General features: G+C 50.8%; 2 protein-coding genes across 10 annotated transcripts in view; one reads left to right on the forward strand and one right to left on the reverse strand.

The window, feature by feature from the left end:
* Positions 1-10,918, forward strand: part of AFAP1L2 (actin filament associated protein 1 like 2) — a 73,797-nt gene extending 62,879 nt beyond the window's left edge. For all 5 annotated transcript variants that reach the window (XM_030030873.1, XM_030030874.1, XM_030030875.1 and 2 more), the window contains 11 exons: positions 378-462; positions 1,686-1,790; positions 2,414-2,625; positions 4,343-4,488; positions 5,079-5,190; positions 6,030-6,269; positions 6,360-6,537; positions 6,778-6,945; positions 7,221-7,402; positions 8,010-8,138; positions 8,467-10,918. In XM_030030873.1, coding sequence (XP_029886733.1) covers positions 378-462; positions 1,686-1,790; positions 2,414-2,625; positions 4,343-4,488; positions 5,079-5,190; positions 6,030-6,269; positions 6,360-6,537; positions 6,778-6,945; positions 7,221-7,402; positions 8,010-8,138; positions 8,467-8,493 — 1,584 coding nt within the window. In that variant the 3' untranslated portion in view covers positions 8,494-10,918. The remainder of the gene's footprint in view (positions 1-377; positions 463-1,685; positions 1,791-2,413; positions 2,626-4,342; positions 4,489-5,078; positions 5,191-6,029; positions 6,270-6,359; positions 6,538-6,777; positions 6,946-7,220; positions 7,403-8,009; positions 8,139-8,466) is intronic.
* A 5,072-nt stretch (positions 10,919-15,990) lies between these two features.
* Positions 15,991-17,612, reverse strand: part of VWA2 (von Willebrand factor A domain containing 2) — a 29,331-nt gene continuing 27,709 nt past the window's right edge. For all 5 annotated transcript variants that reach the window (XM_030031438.2, XM_030031436.1, XM_030031439.2 and 2 more), the window contains 2 exons: positions 17,086-17,208; positions 15,991-16,333 (listed from right to left, as the gene is read on the reverse strand). In XM_030031438.2, the coding sequence (XP_029887298.1) occupies positions 16,200-16,333; positions 17,086-17,208 (257 nt within the window). In that variant the 3' untranslated portion in view covers positions 15,991-16,199. The remainder of the gene's footprint in view (positions 16,334-17,085; positions 17,209-17,612) is intronic.

A 17,612-nucleotide genomic window follows, 5' to 3' on the forward strand; every position in this document is an offset into this window, starting at 1 on the left:
ACCAAAAATGGACCTTTTTGGGCACCTGGCCAGTTCCTGTGCCCGTGCCCTCCTCTGGGGACTGGCAAATGCCCCCACCAGCCAGGCTGCAGGGCAGGAGGCTATAGGGTGGCACCAGTGGTGCCACCGTGTCACCTCGGAGGCGAGCCCAGCCGGGGCGGTTCATGTGCTGGATCTGCCCATGCCAGGCTCGGAAACAATGGGGAAGGCACAGCGTGAGCGGGCAGCTGGGGGGATGTCTGCGTGAAAGCATCTGCTGCGGAGCGGGTGGAACCTCGTAATTTAGGAGGGGGGGGGAAAAAGCACTTGTGGCGGGTGCTGGCTGGAGGAATGGGTCACGTGCATCTGCGGAGCTTGTGTCTGGTGCTCATTTACAGGTGGAGGTATCCGAGAGGTACTCCGCAGCCTCCGAGAGCGGGAGCAGCACAGACGGCCACCCGGAGACAGCCGAGACGAAAGATGGTAAAACCTCACCCTGGGAACAACAGGGAAACTGGGCCGTTGACCCTGCTTGTGGCGAGGGTTTCTGTAGCTTCTCCTGCCACCTCAAACTGACCTGATGCAGGGTGAAAGCTCTGTGTGAATTCACTGCCTGTGAATTTGATTTCAGTGCTTTTTCCTATAATGAAGTGACAGCTGGACGTTGGGATTTCTCAGCAGTTACAGAGTTAGGATGGGGCTTGAGAAACCTGGGTGTGATACCTGCCCTACCACAGAGATCCTGCGTGACTCTGGGCAAGTCACTTTGGGACAGTTTGAGATGGCATAAATGCAACCCAAGTGACTTTTCTCAGAGATGTCTGCAGAGAAACTTGGAGTGCTTGTGTGAAATGCTGAGCTGTCTCCAATGGCAGACTTACACCTTCACTCTAGGGCATCTGACTCTGGGCTTTAAGCTGCATTCCCCACCTATAAGATGGGGCAGGTAAGTACATTAAAAGAGGAGATCTTCTTTAGAAGGGTGGTGGGACCCATCTGTGTAACGGAGACAGAGAAAGAGAAATCCATGCTGAGGACTCACTGGTGTCACCCAACAGATGGAGCTCGGCTGCTGAGTCCCTCTACACTAGGACTTCATCATTTTGTTATGATAGCAGGAAGGAAAATCTGGACTAGAAAAATCCAACTTGATTTCTTACCAGGACTACCTGATGATTACACAGCCATATTCACACACTGACTGATGTGCTCGGTAGCAAAGAGGCTCTTTGGGCATAAGCTTTCCCCCTCCCCACCTTGAGTCCCTCTTTTAGAAAGGAAAAGACTTGAATGCAGTAAATATTTATAGGTAAGGGGTTTTAATTCAATTCTTTGTAGTGTAAGAAAGCGAAGGGAGGTTGGCACCTGCAAGACCTGTGCAAACAGCCTTCCCACAGCTCCTGCTGCGACTGGTGTTTGGTCAGAACTAACCCAAGTTTAAAGCAATATAGATTAAGTATCTTCAGCAAATTACTTAACTGAGATTACTGGCGCCATCTCGCTCATCATCTCCCTGGGCTGTGGACTATTACAGCCTGTCCCCGAGTCACAGGTTTGCCCTCTGCAAGGGATGTGTGTGCCGCAGTGCTGTTGGGTGCAGGACGGCAGCGCAGGCAGCTTTGGGGCAGGACACCCAGCTGGGACAGCAGACTGTGTATGGCTGTGAGCTGCGAAAGCCACGTGTATGTCTCTTTCTTTTCCGGTAGTTAAGAAGAAGGGCACAACTGGCCTGAAACTGAGCAACCTGATGAACCTCGGGAGGAAAAAATCTAGCTCCCTGGATAGCCCAGAGAGATCCCTGGAGACTTCAAGTAAGTGGCAGCATGAGCCCCTCTGCAGGGACTTTTCTCGGGGCTGGATCTCCACGTGCAGGGCAGGATGAGCACCAGGCATCACCCTCCTCGAATGCACACGTGCCAGGCTGTCCTGCTGGGGGAGGCAAAGAGGCCACAGCCTGCTTGGCCCATGCCAGTGAATCCATGCAGATTGTGGTGCCTCCTACACGTTAAGGTGACTGCGTGGCTTACAAGGGCGGGCAATAGCTCGCAGGGTGACACAAGAGGAAGGGCAGGTAATACCAGACATGCACGCAGAGGACATCTGTGGGAGTCAGCAGGGAGAGACTTGTGTGGGTCAGCTGGTATTCACCATCTGGGATCAACTTTGTCCAGCCGTCTGCAGCCAACTTGCTGCTCCAGACCTAACCTGAATTTCAAGGATCTCATTTTGAACAGATTTTTACCCTTTTCACCCTGTTTCATATGGATAGGGCAGCTTGTCGTTGTGCTCTTGCTCTTTGTCATTGCCTGTGGCTTTGTGTTGTGTGGTGATCTCGGAACTTACCCATCAGACATCCCCATGCACATAAGTAAGTTTGGATTCCCTCTCCCCCTGGGGTGGAAAATGTGCTTAAGTAACCTGTTCTTGCTTGCAGGTTACCTGAATGTGCTAGTGAACAGCCAGTGGAAGTCCCGTTGGTGTCAGATAAAAGACGGTCACCTCCATTTCTACCAGGACAAGAACCGAAGCAAACTGGCTCAGCAGCCCCTGAGTTTGGCAGGTTGTGAAATTATCCCAGAACCAAGCCCTGATCATCTCTACTCCTTCCGCATCCTGCACAACGGGGAAGAACGGGTCATTCTGGAGGTAGGGTGCATATCTCCAAGAAAGCTCTGCTTTAAGTCATCAGCTTGGGTGTCTTAGTAGGCCTAAATGCCATTGAGGTCCTCCAGAGGAAACCTCAGTCCAGCAAAACAGAACCTGAAGCGTGGGACTTTGGTTCATCTGCCTGTGGTCACCTAGAAGGTGTTCCACCTCGCTGGTAATCCAGGCTGTGTCTGATGCTGGTGCCTCCAGAGGACCATTCAGCCTTCATCTTAGGCACTCATCTTAGGATGGGATGAAGGGTCCTCTGGAGGTGCCCATCTCTCTCCACTGACTATAGGATAACCTTGGATGATTAAGTTATACAGGATGCATTTCAGATGGCTAATGTTAGATGAGAGGAATGCCACTTTAGGGATTTAAGTCTGTGGTTAGGAGGAACAGAGAACTTTGTCTTCTGAAAACAGTCCCAAAGCCATGGGTCATGCATCCCAAGTAAACTGATCACAGATCTGCCCCCGAAAGCGCAAGTGAATTCATCTCCATCTGTTACTTTCCTTTGCCTGCATCCAGAACTGTTTATCTCTAATCTTAGTTCTCTCTGACGACAGCATGATTACAGTAGGAGGTGGACAATGTGAGCAATTTCCTGTATTTTTCCAGTGTGTGGAGTATTTATAGCTAAACAACTGACTCCGAGGGCCTGCCATGAAGTTTGAAGGTGTTTTTGTTTAGCTTCTGATTCAGGGTATGTCTGTGTCTAAGAAATTGTGCCTAATTACAGATGTGAAGAAGAGGTGCTGGGAAAATTTACATTTTGTGAAAGGAAGAATCTGTATTTTGTTGGGATGTCAGACTCGACGTACAGGCTGGCTGGCGGGCTTCCCAGGGACTGAAGTCTCTGCTAAATAAAACAGATTGAAAGTTTAAAATATACTTTCCAGTTTGGGATTCACGTGCCCTGAATTTTACTTAGAGCAGTAAGCACAAACTTGTGCTTACTGCTCTAACTCCTTAAATCAAAGCAAAAGATGGCTGCATCAGCCAACTTCTTTTTGCTTCAGGTAGAAATCCCCCACTACTGGGAAGTGCACGTGCCTATTTGCTAGAGCTGACTTCAAGGCACCATATTTAACTCTTCATTTTGCAAAATGTCAGACTGTTCACTGCAGCTGGGAATTTGGTACTGACCATGTTAAAGTGAGGGGCTCTCTTTGATGATCTCTGATCCCACTTTAAAGACTTCCTTTCCCCTCTCCCCTGTACAAACAGCCCTGGAAGGGGTTTGGGCTCTGGCATAAGGAACTCGCAGGCTCCCTGGTGTGCTTGGGTCTCCTTGCACATCTGCATTTGGCAATCCTATTGCTGCGCTCTGCTGGTGCAAAATAAAACCCGCATGCTTTCCTCGCCAAAGCCAGTTCCTGGCCAGCATCTCCAGCCCCAGAGACTTCTCTTACTCTTTGTAGACAGCTGAGTTGATCACCATTGAAAGGAAAATGGACACTGACTAGAAATTTTAGGAAGGACTTAGGTAAAGAGCTGCATTCATGTATCTGCCAAATTCGCAAAGCGGAGCGGTACTGCTTTCTTCTTTAATGCAGCCTTGCGTTTAATACAAATACCCAGCAGTTCATCTTTCCCCTTGTGAGCCCAGAGGACTGCCAGCATACTTCCCGACCCAAGACTAAGTCAGCACGAGCCTTGGGAGTGCAGAGAAACTGCTGTTGCAACCTGTCCTATCTGTCTGGTCACCTTGTAGGCAAAGTCCTCGGAGGAAATGGGCCACTGGCTGGGCCTCCTCTTGTCGGAGTCAGGTTCAAAAACAGACCCGGAGGAATTTACCTACGATTACGTGGATGCTGACAGGGTTTCCTGCATTGTGAGCGCGGCGAAGAACTCCTTCTTGTACGTCAGCGGTAACGGGTGGGACTACGCAAGGCTGGCAGAAGGGAAGCAAGCTGGAGCGGGGGTCCCTCTGCTTCCAGGAGGTTGGCTGCCATGGGAATAGGTGGTAAATTCACACCCGCAGCTCAGTCGCTTTCTTTGGAAGCTCGGTGCGGGGCAGGAGAGAACTTGTCATTGTCTCACCATGATGCCATCTAACCTGAGCTGCAGCTTGCCATGGGGCTAGGGACACGTGCCCAGGTGGCTTTTGCAAAGGCAGGTTGGTGGGGTGGGCTTGGCTGGGGGGGTGCAGGGCGGTGGGCACCCAGCCACGCGGTTCACCGTGCCAGCGGGGCAGGGTGGTTGTGCTGCTGCGGTGCTGTGCCCGAGGGCTGGGCGAGAAAGGACAGAGCCGAGGGGAAATGTAGCCCCGCTCTGGTGGGTGCCGCTTAATGGGCAGCGGCAGCAGTGATCACATTGCTGCACGGCTCTACCTTCTCGTCTCCTGCGTCTGGCCGTGTGGCCCTGGACCAGACCCCAGGACCACTATGCTCCGATGCCCCAAGACCGATCCCTCCTGATTGATGGGCTGTCCTGCTGCCTGTTCACAGCTTAATGCAGAGGAAGTACTCTGAGCCCAACGCCTACATCGACAACCTGCCGAAGGGCAAGGTGCAGCAGGAGGAGCTGTACGATGATGTGGATCTGCCAGACCTGCCTGCGGTAAGATGCCCAGTGTTGCAGGCAGCTGCCTTGCTGCAGAGAGCTCTTGTGGAGACCATGGGCAAACATTTGGCCAGGGGGAGTTTCCAGCAGTGATGGGGGAGGTTTTTCCAAAAACATCTGGCCAGGGGGAGTCTCCAGCAGTGATGGGGGAGGTTTTTCCAAAAACATCTGGCCAGGGGGAGTCTCCAGCAGTGATGGGGGAGGTTTTTCCAACAGCCGTAAAGGGGATTCCCAGCCCCTGGGGCAATCCAGGCTTTTGCAATGGAGCAGAAGTGAGTGCTGGAGAGGAGTCGCTAAGGAAGGGAGGAGAGGTTTCCAGCAGGGTTCTGTAGGGATCCTCAGGCAGCTGGGATAAAATCTCACAGTTTCCATTAGCAAACAGCATGCATTATTTGGTGATAGGTAGTGGGTTGTTTGGAGCCTAATCTAATCACTATTAGATTGAATCTAATCAATTCCTTTTGATGCCTGTGAGAGCAAGTACTCAAGTCCTGTGTGTAAGGACAAGAAAGATGGGCCATGCTGGGGATGGGACTGTTATCCTGGGAAAGGCAACGAATCCAGCAGGGATTGCTGGATGTACAACAGTATGAGATCCTTGTGTGGGGCTGCTGCTACTATTGGAAAGACCTATTGAAGGAGAGCAGGAGGAGCCTTTCCTTCAGTACACCAAAAAGCCCTGAATGGAGTGACTTAGGGAATGGGGTTTTAGTTCCTGTGAGGTTTATGGAAGATACTCCAGATTGACGAGTTGATGCTGCTCTGCGGTGAGATGTTTCCTGTACTTCTGGCTGCAGCAGATGGTCCCTTTTCAGCAGAACATTCTCCTTTCGCAGGAAGAAGTACCCAAGAGTGAGAACAAACTGGAGGGGGACCAAGACAGAGTGTACCTGGATCTCACCCCAGTGAAGTCCTTCCTACACTGTGCTGGCAAGAAGTCATGCCAGCCTTCACCCCTCAGCTCACCGCCTTTAGAAAGGGCTGCCAACAAGGCTGCGGTGGAGAGCGCGGCCGAGACAGCCCTCATGGCTAAGGAAGCCGAGCCCTGTAGTAAGGCGATGGAGACCTTGGAGCAGGTACTGTCCTGAACTGTGGTGTGGGGCCGGGCTTAATGAGTTCCCCCCCCCCCCCCACCACATCATCCCACTTCATTTCCCCCCCCACAGAAACACCCAGAGAAGCCAGAACCCGACGAGGCGCTGCCACGGATGCCCGCCGTCAAAATCCAGACGCAGCAGCAGAACATCGCCTTCCCGCAGCCGGCCCCCGAGCTGCCGGCGGGCCCGGTGACGGCGGGCAGTCCCCAGCTGGTGCCCGCGCACCGGCCCAAGATGCCACTGCCGGGTGAGCGGCCAGTGGGTCCCTGCGGCAGCTGGGGCTCGGAGGGAGCTGGTGCTCTGCGGGTGGGTGAGCTTTGCCCTGTGGTTCAGCTTGCCGCTGCCGTACAGTCGCTTTACAGGGCCCAAGGTGCTGGTTGGTGACTTCCCAGACCCTCATTCGTTTTGTTTCCAAGCGCCTGAAGAGGTTTTTCCCTCCTGGTTTTTTTCCCCTGGCTGAGCTTGGTTTGGTGGGTTGTGTTTCCAGCGGCAGCAGTGGAAACCAAGCTGGGCAAGAACCGGACGGAGGCAGAGGTGAAGCGGTTTACAGAGGAGAAGGAGCGGCTGGAGAAGGAGAAGGATGAAATCCGGGCTCAACTCACCCAGCTGCGCAAGGAGAGGCGGGAGCTGAAGGAAATGCTGGGGAGCAGCACAGGTAGAGCAGGGCGAGGGGTGATGTGTGGAAATGAGCCAAGGTGGGACCACAGGGAAGGAGGGGGCGATGAACCTGGTCCACCTGGGACCAGGAGGGAGACCTGGTTCTTTGAGCCGAAGGAGGCAGCCCAAATTGCACTAGAGCAAGAGCTTGCTCTGTCACAGTCCCTCTTGAGGCAAAATATAAGGAAAACGTACAGGACGTGCCCCAGTCCTTGCTCCCCTCACGAGCTCCCCAAGTTCCCAGCTGGCACCAAGTTACCCCTCCCTTCACAGACAAGAGCCTGGAGCAGAGGCTGAAGGAGGTGGAAGAAGAATGCAAAAGGAAGGAGAGCCGGAGAGTGGACCTGGAGCTGAGCCTAGTGGAGGTGAAGGAGAACCTGAAGAAAGCAGAGTCTGGCCCCGTGACGCTGGGCACCGCGGTGGACACCACGCACCTGGAGAACGCAGCTCCCCGGGTATGTGGGGGGGCACCCCGGGGATGCACAGTGGCTTTCTGGCAGCTGGGCAGTTGTGCTATTTCAGCCTGCTTAATAATATAATAATTAATAACTATTATATTATTACAATATGTAATCTTATACAAATGTATAGATTATATTTAACATAATACTTAAATAATTATCTATAATATACACATAATGAAGTAACAGCAGCAATGGGGAGGTGAAAGGGGGCTGGGGCTCAGGAGAGCGACTGTATTTCCCTGTGGGACCTTGAGCAACACCCGCTGGGGCCATGGAGGTCTGGACCCAGCTCCTTCTGCACTCAGCTGAGCCAAGGGATGTTTTTTGGAGGAGATTCAGGCATCTAAATTCCTTCTTGGGAACTTGGTTCCCATGAAATGGAGATGATCACCGCCTGAGCCCTGCTCAGTACCTCTGCTTGTATCCTCAACACCCAAACACACCACACACATCCTGGTGGTATTTTGAAATTGGCATGTCACTGAAAAAACGTGCCTCAGTGCAAGTGGGATGTGACTGTGACTAGGAGATGGTGGGCAATGGCAGCACTCTCTTGGTAGTCTTGAAGTCATCACCATTTCTATTATTTTTATTGCAGATTCAGGTAAAAAGTGCCAGTCCAGCAAATAGCGCAGAGAACTCACCAGTCAACTCAGCAACGGCTTTAAAAAACCGGCCTTTATCTGTCATGGTGACGGGGAAGGGAACAGTCCTACAGAAAGCTAAGGTAATGTGCAAAAAATCCATCTGGGACAGCCACTGCTTTTCCCTTCTGGCAGTGGAGCAGACTGGCTGTAGAGGGACAGGGTTGTGGGGGGTCTTATGTCTGGGAAGCACCCTTGACTGAGCACCACTCGGAGCAGGCCAGCCTGGTTTTCCTCTGGTCTTTTCACCTGGGTTTGCCCTGGCTGCAATTTAAATGAATAAATGTGTGTATTGCTTACAACAGCCAAAAAACCTCGGGTACCAGATGATCGCGTTGATCCTGTGCACATTATGGCTACTATGGCTTGGCACATTTGCCTTTTGACTAATTTGCCTTTATTCCTTGGCAGGAATGGGAGAAGAAGGGAGCTAGTTAGAACCATGTTTTTCAGAGATGGACTAAAGACTGGAATTGCCCATGCATGGCCAAGGGGATCCAATCACCTGTAGGTGGAGGTTGGGTGTGCAACACAACCACACACCAAGTGCCTCCTCCATGTCACGCCAACTGCTCAGATGCAGCAATGGAGTCAACGGCTGCCGATACGAGTTATCCCAAATGATCTTGCTCTTTCCAGACAAGTCCCAATCACATAGCTAAAACAATAACAACCAGTGGCAATCCTTGCATCAAATTCCTAACCCAGTTGATGTAAACAAGAATGTTACTGTACATAGGGGTGTTTTGTGTATTTCTACTCTGAAGGTTTATCAATGAGTTATTAAGGTTTCTATATTAGTGACAGTAGTGGGTTCAGAAGGGGCCTCCGTTATTCTTTATACCCCAGTGGTTTTCAACCTGTAGTGGCAAATTGCAGTCAACTGAAGTCTCACCTGTCTTGCTGCCAGTCATCGCTCAGCTGCATTTCATCCAGCCTTCAGTCAAGGGCAATAACCATGCCTGAGCAGTGCTTGAGACACAAATGAAAAGCACACAGCAGCCTGTCCAGGGGATTTTTTTAATTCAGTGTCCTGATGCATCCCAGCATGTGCTTACTCCTACCAGGCTGCTGCAGATTTGCCAGAATATTGAGGAAGATCCCTGCTCACCTTCTCGTGCTATAAGCTGTGTTACAGACTGATGTCACCAAGAGCTCTGGGCAGATTCAGTTAATTTTCTTGAAGATCTACTTCACCTGAGGACTTTGTTCTGAAAAAAAAAAAAAAAAAGAAAAAAAAAAAAAATCATCATATTTGAAGGTTTGTTAATAATTTACTGAAGGCCCAGGCCTGCTCAGCTGTTGGATGGGGAAGCTGGATCCCAGTGTATCCTTCAGGGCTTGCCCTTTCCCAGGGGAGGGGAGGTAAAGCTGTCCCTGTGCTCCTGCCCCAGCTGTGAGCACCACTTTGCCGATGCTCTCTGGTCCTCACAGGGCTGCAGCTGTACAATCTGCTGAAGACATCCCCCTGCAAAAGGGGCCCCTCCACAGGGGCAGGGCTGATCTGCTCTCCTCCAGGCCTGGCAGGCAAGGGTGCACTGCCACATCTCTGGTGGGCTGCTGGCCATCTTGGTGCCATCACCCTTATTTTCAAATTATTAAACTTAATATAGCCTTTGGGCCCTGGCAGTGTGGCCCACAGAGCCCACCTGCCTCTCCCCTAGCCAAGCTGTCCAATGAAAGATGTTGGACTTTTGGGACCGCTAAACTTAAAAGACATTGAAATTTGAAGGGGGGTAGGGGGAGTTTCAGAAATCCATGCACCCTCTCCTCCCTGTAGCCTGCTGTCACGTCTGATGGCCTGGAGGCTCCTCAGCCTGTCTCCTCTGATGGTCCTTCAGCCCTGGAGCCCAGGCTCAGTTGCTGGGTTGGCTGTGCCAGGGCTGCAGCTGTTTTCCAGCTGTGCAAAGCTAAAGCAGCACTGGTACCCTGGCTGGGTTGTTCCTGGGCTCCTGCGGCTACACCAATGAGCAGCACCCAGAGCCAGGGTAAAGACAGACAGGCAAAATGTTGTACCTTCCTAACCCTTGAAATCCTTTGACGGGCCCGAGACCACCTCTGAAGGGGTGTTCCTTCTTCACACAAAGGCCCAACAGCCAGGGAGGAGTGCAGGGCTGTGACACCCAGAGCTGGCAGTGGCACTGGGGTGAGTGAGGATGTGCCGACAAGGGGCTCTGGGGTTGCTTACCACTGCCGCGGAGCCAGGGTGCAACAAAGAGCTTGGTCACGGTATCCTGGAGGCAAGAAAGGTGACCTCGCTCCCATTTTTTTTAATTTGAAAGTCTCTGCTGCAACGCAGATTGAAGAATTGCTAATCCCAGGCCTCAGGAGGAGTACATCAGCCCCAGCTGTCAGGCTTGTCCCTGTGCAAGGTTTGCACATAGGAAAAACTCATGCAAATAAACCACTGAAACTTCTGGTTCAGGACCCAGGGGCCTTTCCTCTCCAAAGCACAGGGAGGCTATGGGCACCATGAAGCTTTTGTTTTCACCCATGATGAGCTGGCAGGAGAGCCTCTCTACACCCTAAATATGTGTGTCAAACATGCCCTTACCGTACACACTCTGCTGTCATCCTCCAGGAGTTGTCTAGACATTTCACAGTGGTACTGAGACAGCGATGGATGAGAGCAGCTCTGCTTTCCCCACCACAGCCCAGTCAGCTTCAGTGGTCCCACTGGGCTATCTCCATCAGGGGATGGTAAACATAGGCAAGTCCTGAGCAACACACATTCCCCAGACAAGAAATGTTAAACAATGTCTCTGCATCCCCATTGTTTTCCTAACTCAAGGCATTTCCTTTGTTGTAACTGTGACCTATAAAGTGGCGCTTTAGAGGGTTTTATAATAAAATGTTGAGTATATTATGTTACCAGTGTTTTTTCTTTGTAATGGGGCTTGTCCCTGCTCTACTTGCCAGTAGATTTAAAGTACATGAAACCCCCAACACTGTTTGTTAGTTACTACAAAGTTCCTTAGCTATGCACTCTACAACTGCAACAGACTACAGCTTAAAAAATTTAGTCCTCTATAGTGACTGCACCATCTACCAAAAAAAGTTTTGGACAGCTAACCCACTGAAAAACAGCAATAACCCTGAGAATTTGCATGAATACATGTAACAGATTCCTACCTGTATCTCCGTAGCACAGTCCTCTTGCACAAAACCAGCAGAGAAAAATGCATCCACTACCTTCCTCTGGCCACTAGATAGCAACTGTGTGCAATGCTTAGTGCCTGCTGCAGTCACGAAAGGGAAAACCAGGATGGGGTTTAGCTGGAAAGAAATAGAGTTACTAAAGAAAGTGGTTGAGGCCAGTCTTTACAGAACAGACACCCAGCCAGACACGTCTGTGAAATATCTTTTGGTGGCTGTACCACTACTCGCTCCACTCCCGCAGAAAGCTTGGGAAGGCACTGTAGCTACAGCACAAAATCCTGGGGAATGTCCTGCTCCCCCGCCTTTCCTAGTCCACCCATTGACACAAACCTGCCAACAAGCCCATCGGTGTCCCGGCAGCCTCTGAGCCCAGGAATCCCAAAATAATAACTCGATTTGGGATTGCTGTTTTGTGAGCTGAAGGGGCAGCAGCAGTTGCTTTTATCCTTCCTCAACAGCACTGCCCATCACCTACGGCTGCTTTGTAACACCGCAGTGTCAGCTCCAGCTGTCCCCAGCACACCTCTTGCCTTTTGATCCCCATGGAGCATTGTGGTAGCAAACACAGCTGCCAAGGGGCACAGCTGCACCCAGACTGAAGAACTTGCTCACCCGAGCACCACAAAGCCCTCGTGCCTGACACAAGTCAGTCTCATCCTACAAAATACCCCGTTGAAGGATTGGGCCCAAAGACACAGCTGCGTAGGGGAGGCAGAGCTCCTACTGGATATCTAACACACAATTTAATGCTTATTGTGATTGCTTTGTTAGTTATTCCCAGCATAATTCTCACCTGTGCACAATGCAGCCAGGCCACTATGGGCCCTGCAGCGTGTCGCAAGCAGAAGCCCATAATCTTCCGGAAGGAAATTTGCTGCTACAAACCATTTTTCTTAGCAAGTTTCTCACACCTAAGTACACTCAGTTCTTGCTTTGGATACAACAGCTACTGGGGCGCCCTGCCTAGCACATCAGGAGAGCTAGCGGGCACTTTGATTTTCAACTAAGACACAAGTGCCAGATTTTAAAGGAAAAAACTACCTCTTATTGGTGGAGAAGTTGACCTAAATGTTTATAAAAGTTGTCTTGGGTATGAATCAAATTACTTCTACCGAAGAGAGTAAGATTGCAGGTGTTTTGCAAGCTGAAGAAGCCAGCTGGCTTTAAGGGGAGTGTCAGCAGACTCGGTGCCAGTGCTACGGTACCTCCCTCAGGCTGGCTCCGGCTGTTGGTGCCCAGGCAGAGTGGCACAGCGGGGTCCAAAGCCCTGCTCCCCAGCTGCAGCCTTTACAGTACAGGCACCGAACACGTATACGCATCACAAAGAGGCACGGTTTTGCTCGCTGAGGGAAGGTAAGACTAAAGAGGGTGAAATTCACGGTACTTACTTAAATCCCAGTTTCTTAAAGGAGAAACAGGCTCTCCCCTGAAGTCAGCACACGGCCCGCGACCAGCCACGGCTCATCCAGCGATCCTACGGAGTGAGAATAATTCACAGCTCCCTTAGTAACGGCAGCCCAGACATCTAACGACAACCTGGCACAGACGGCATCCCTGATGCCAGACAGGATTAGCGCTGGCTTCGCGGGGACCCCACCTCCTCGGTGGCTGTGCCAGCCTCAAACATCGACCCAGCCTTAAGGGAATGAGCTCCCATCAGGTAAGTTCTCATTAAGTATTTCCGATTGAATCAAAGCAAGTCTGTGAGAGTGAATTGAATAAGGGATCATGTCAGAGACCCAAGCCCCTTACTTACTCTCTCTTTTTAAATTAAAATTTGCAGGAGAAAGGGCCTAGAAATTAGCCAGGATCTTCAACTCAAATTTTTAAAAAGAAAAAGAAAACAGCTCCAACAACTGCTCAACGGTGTCCTGCTTGCCTGTGGGATCAGCAGGTCTCTCCAAGAGCATCCCATATATCCTGATCTTTGTTATAAGCTTGGCTTTTCCCATCTCCTCCCAATGCCCCAACACCTCCTTACCTCGCAAAGTGCTTTGTCTCGTACACAAGGAGAGCTGGTGGGTGCTGCCACTGCCAGAGCACATCTGAGCAACAATCCAAGGCTTCAGCAATCAGCCACATTTAGGAGGAAGGTCACAGTCACAGCACACGTAGATCCCTGACTCACGGGGATCCCTGGGGCATTTTGGGCCCTGAGACCTCAGTCAGACGCACCCAGAGGCTAAGGGCTGGGTTTAAGAGCCAGTTTTCCTGAAACTCCTTCATGAGTTTCCAATCTTTCATACCGTCTCTACTTGAGAAACTGATGCACAGGGCTAGATGTATCCCATCCAGCATTAAAATGTTGCCTCCAGCATGAGATTTCACCGTCTGCAATTCCTGAATTCCACCGAGAGGTTTGTCTGTCTGTGCTTAAAACCAGCAGGATGGTACAAACGCAGCGTTTGCCCCTCGTTCAGGACCCGGGCAAGCATCTTTTGTCCCAGTCAAGCCCATGCACTCTAAAAATGTACTTACTAGCTATGCGTTAAAACAAAGAGAACTTACAAACAAAGATTACACCAAACCACATTTGCCACAAGGCAAAGTCCTCAGCAGCACTGTACAAACTGTCCTGCAGGCAACAGGGATACAAAGAAAAGGCTTTAAGCACCTGTACAAGGCTAGGAAAGCACGTCCCTGTGTGCCCGACGAGGTAAATACGCTTCCATCTGAGAGGGAAGACTGATCGTGCAGAGGACAAATGCCTGCGAGGAGTGAACTAACGATGCTGTTAGACCAACTATAGCAGAGAAGCCACCAGGGAGCTGCAAACCCAACAGGGCAGTGAGGGTGAGAAGTCACGGTCTCTCTGACTCTTCACGCAACAGAGGATGCACAGGGAGGCCAGGGAGAGTTTTCAGAGCAGTCTGGCTGGAATCCAGCCAGCTCCATGGGCACTTCTGCACCATAAAACACGAACCACATCTTTGGTGTCAGCTGTGAGTCTGATCTAGCCCATTCTCCCTACAAGAGATGACTGACAGTTTTACAGCAGAGGCAATGCTTAGCTACAGCCATGCCTAAATAAGTAACTTTAATAGATTAGTTTCTCTTTCTATCCCAAATGTTAGCCCTTCAACTAAGCCTCTATTTTGCTGTGCCTTAGGACACAAACAATCTACTAAAGCGACAGTGAAAAGAAAGAGGAAATTCTCTTTTCTCCTAGCCTTGTTTGTCCCACAAGGTACAACAGTGCTGCTCCTGTCTCAGTGCCAGCTTTCATCCCCAAGAGTGCTTTTAGACCATTCTTCTTTTGACAACAAACCTGCAGAGTAATTTGTGTCTCTCTTTGTACATCTAATGTTACTATTCAAACATGGGGCCAGGACATCTGGGTGAAGGGGTTTTTCTTCTTCTGGGAACAATAGACGCTATTTTCACGAGTGCTGGCAGTCACAGTTAATGTCTCTGCCTCAGCCCTGGCCAGAGCTGCTCCTGCTCTCCCAAGGTGATGGACGCCATGGGAAAGGCAGCAGAGAAAAACCCGACAGTGTGAACCATGGGCCCTGGGGGAGCAATTATGTAAATTTTACAGCTTCATGGGCAAACTGATCTAGTGATCCATCGACGCTGATGCTGTGAAGGATGCAGGCATGTGGCCAAACTGTCTTTGGAGACACATGAACCATCACAGCCCAGCAGAGGCCCAGCCTGTGCTGCAGAGACCACTGCTGCGCCGGGGACAAGATCAGCTTAAAACAACGAGGGGAGGCAGAAATGCCATTCAGCTCACCCGTCCAGGTTCAGGCCAGGACAAGCACACTGCTCTCCCCAGCCAGCTCCAGAAGGAGAGCAAAGCAAAATGGCAAAGCTCCGAGCCACGGAAACAGCACCAAAAAGAAGAGGTGAGACTTGACCTGGAATGGGCAAAAAAGAAGGAACAAGAGAAAAATACGCACTGGCAAAGGAGAGAGCAAAGATGTGGCCAGCAGGAGGAGAAAGGAAAGGGTGAATGAGATCTGGGAGGAGAGGTCCAGGCCTTCTCCTCCTCTGACCTGCACGTTGCCTGCCGTGCTTTGCTCCCAGCACCCGTGTGAAGCCGCTCAGGAGGCTGCCCGGGTCCTGTCCCCTCCAGGTCAGACTGTGGCTGGCAGGTAAGAGTGAGGCTGGCAGGGGACGAATGGAGTTAAACCTGAAAGCAGACAGACCAAGGTCCAAAGACCAGCGGGACAGTACAAACCATGGCTCCGTCCAGAGCCTACAACAGACGGGGACCTTTGTTTGCAAATGGCTGGGGGATTGTGCCCTTACTCGGCGTCCTTGCAGCATAGGTAACTGGATTTGACCTGGGTCAAATCTAGGAAAAAAATAGTCAACGCACCTACTAAAAACAGCAACACACACTGACTGTCACAGCTTTGATTTGGAGTTGCACAAATCAATAAATGCTCTTGCGAAACCAATCCTTTTCAAACCTCTCCTTATCAAAAATAGGCAGCTACCAAATGCCTATGAAGCTAAACCATATTCAATCACTCCAAATAAATTCAGAGAAGAAAGTGGCATGGACGACTTACAAAACAGAATAGAAGCTCGTAATCAGTTCTCCTTCCTCTTCCTCTCGTCTTTCTGCATGTAACAAGCCATTCACTCCAGCACCTGGCTGCCAGTGCGTAATCTATGTTATACCACTTCAGCAGGAGCTCCAGAATTGTTCAGACTTCTACGTATTTTTAGGTTAACTCAAAGATCTCTCAAGAAGTCTGTTTAAAAAAAATAATCACACACCACTAGAATCTGGATGAGGAAATGCAAAATGCCAGTAATAAATACTTAAACGCAAATATTTACTTCAAATAAAAAAGAAAGAGAGCTCTAGGAAGCCCAGTTTGTGCAATGCAGGAACTGGGAATGGCTTCAGCACAGTCCCTGTGCTGGAGCAACTCAATCACTGTCAAGGACAGTGGAGGCTTCCTGGATTGTGCCTGCGAGTGGCAGTAAGCGTTCCTGGACAGAGAACCGGAGCACTCAGCACATCTGTGTCAGTGTCTCCGATCCACATGTCTTTTGGTGTGCCGGGGGGCTCTGGAGAAGCGCTGCAAACCACTTGAACTCCGCTGCACACGGGAGTGTGGAGGAAGGACCAGGGATCTCGGAGAATCGCCCCGGAGAACTCCTGTTGCAGAACAGAAACACAGATGTGGGACAGGGGCTTTAGGACCAAGGTGTAAGTTCACGCTCAGTCCGTTACAACGCAACAAGCATCCACCTGGCCTTAGCTGACAGACATTAGAGGCCATGGGGTGGAAGTCAGAACTCCTGGACTCAGGTAAAGAGCACAAAACTAGGGGGGAAAAAACCCTTAATTGAGAACTACTCACTGTGGGCACAGGACCACCTCTGGGGAGCCAGAGGTTCACCACCTCCTGGCCATTGCTCCCCTGCTGAAGAGGAGGAAGGCAATGAGGAGGCTTTTGCGCCATGGGAAATGCTGAAAGTGATAGAGGGTCACACTCCAACAGAGACAGCTCCCTCCCATTAAAAGGGAGCCAGAGCTTTCCACCCCGGGGGTCAAAGAGGGTTTGCTTCTTCTAGCAAGGCAGAGGGAAAAGAAGAACAGAACAGAGTGGAGGAAGATTACCAAAATTATTACACCTTCTTGGGGTCCCCTCACAGTCAACTCGCTTAGTGAATGTGTAAAACAGGGCACAGCTTCTTGAGAGAAGCCCTTGTTCCCCTCAGCCGCCCAAACCTCTCCACTTTCCATGTGACAAAGGCCATGCCAGCACCAAGACCCAGCCACCAAACAGCTGTCCAAGAGTTACAGCCACATCTCTGCTGGAGGGAGAGGTGGAGATGTGGGATCCGTTCAGAGGGGCTGGGCAGAATGGATGACATCTGCCGTGGTTGCCACCTGCTGATCCTTACTGCTCTCACAGTGGGGTCCTTCCCAGCCGTGGCATTTGCACCGGTAGCTCCCAGGCCCGAGGATGCATACGCCCTGGTTCATGCACGGGTTGGGTTTGCACAGGTTCACGGGGCTTTTTGCTTCTGCAACAAACACAAACAGAACAGCAGGCTCAGGCACATCTACAGAGCATTAATAGCTAGGACCCACATCCATCAGGAATGCTGCAAAAATAACAGCAACTATATATTCCAGACATCAAAAAATGTCATCTAGGGCTAATGGGATTGGAAAGCCACATTAACATGGCAGAGGGCGCAAGCTCACAACCCTGTCTTGACACACAGGACAAACTCCTCTGTGTTTAACCTAGAGAAGAGGAAGAAGAACGGCTTTGCTAGATGTTCTAATCTGGAGGAGAATACTCATAATAAAGCTTAAAAGAGTGGCATCATGTTAGGCTGCATATCAAAGAAAAGCAAAATGGAGCATCTTCAGAGCTGTGCACTGAACACATGAGCACCTCTAAGCCCCCCACATCCAGACA

Source organism: Aquila chrysaetos, chromosome 11 (assembly GCF_900496995.4).
Source record: "Aquila chrysaetos chrysaetos chromosome 11, bAquChr1.4, whole genome shotgun sequence".
NCBI lineage: Eukaryota > Metazoa > Chordata > Aves > Accipitriformes > Accipitridae > Aquila > Aquila chrysaetos.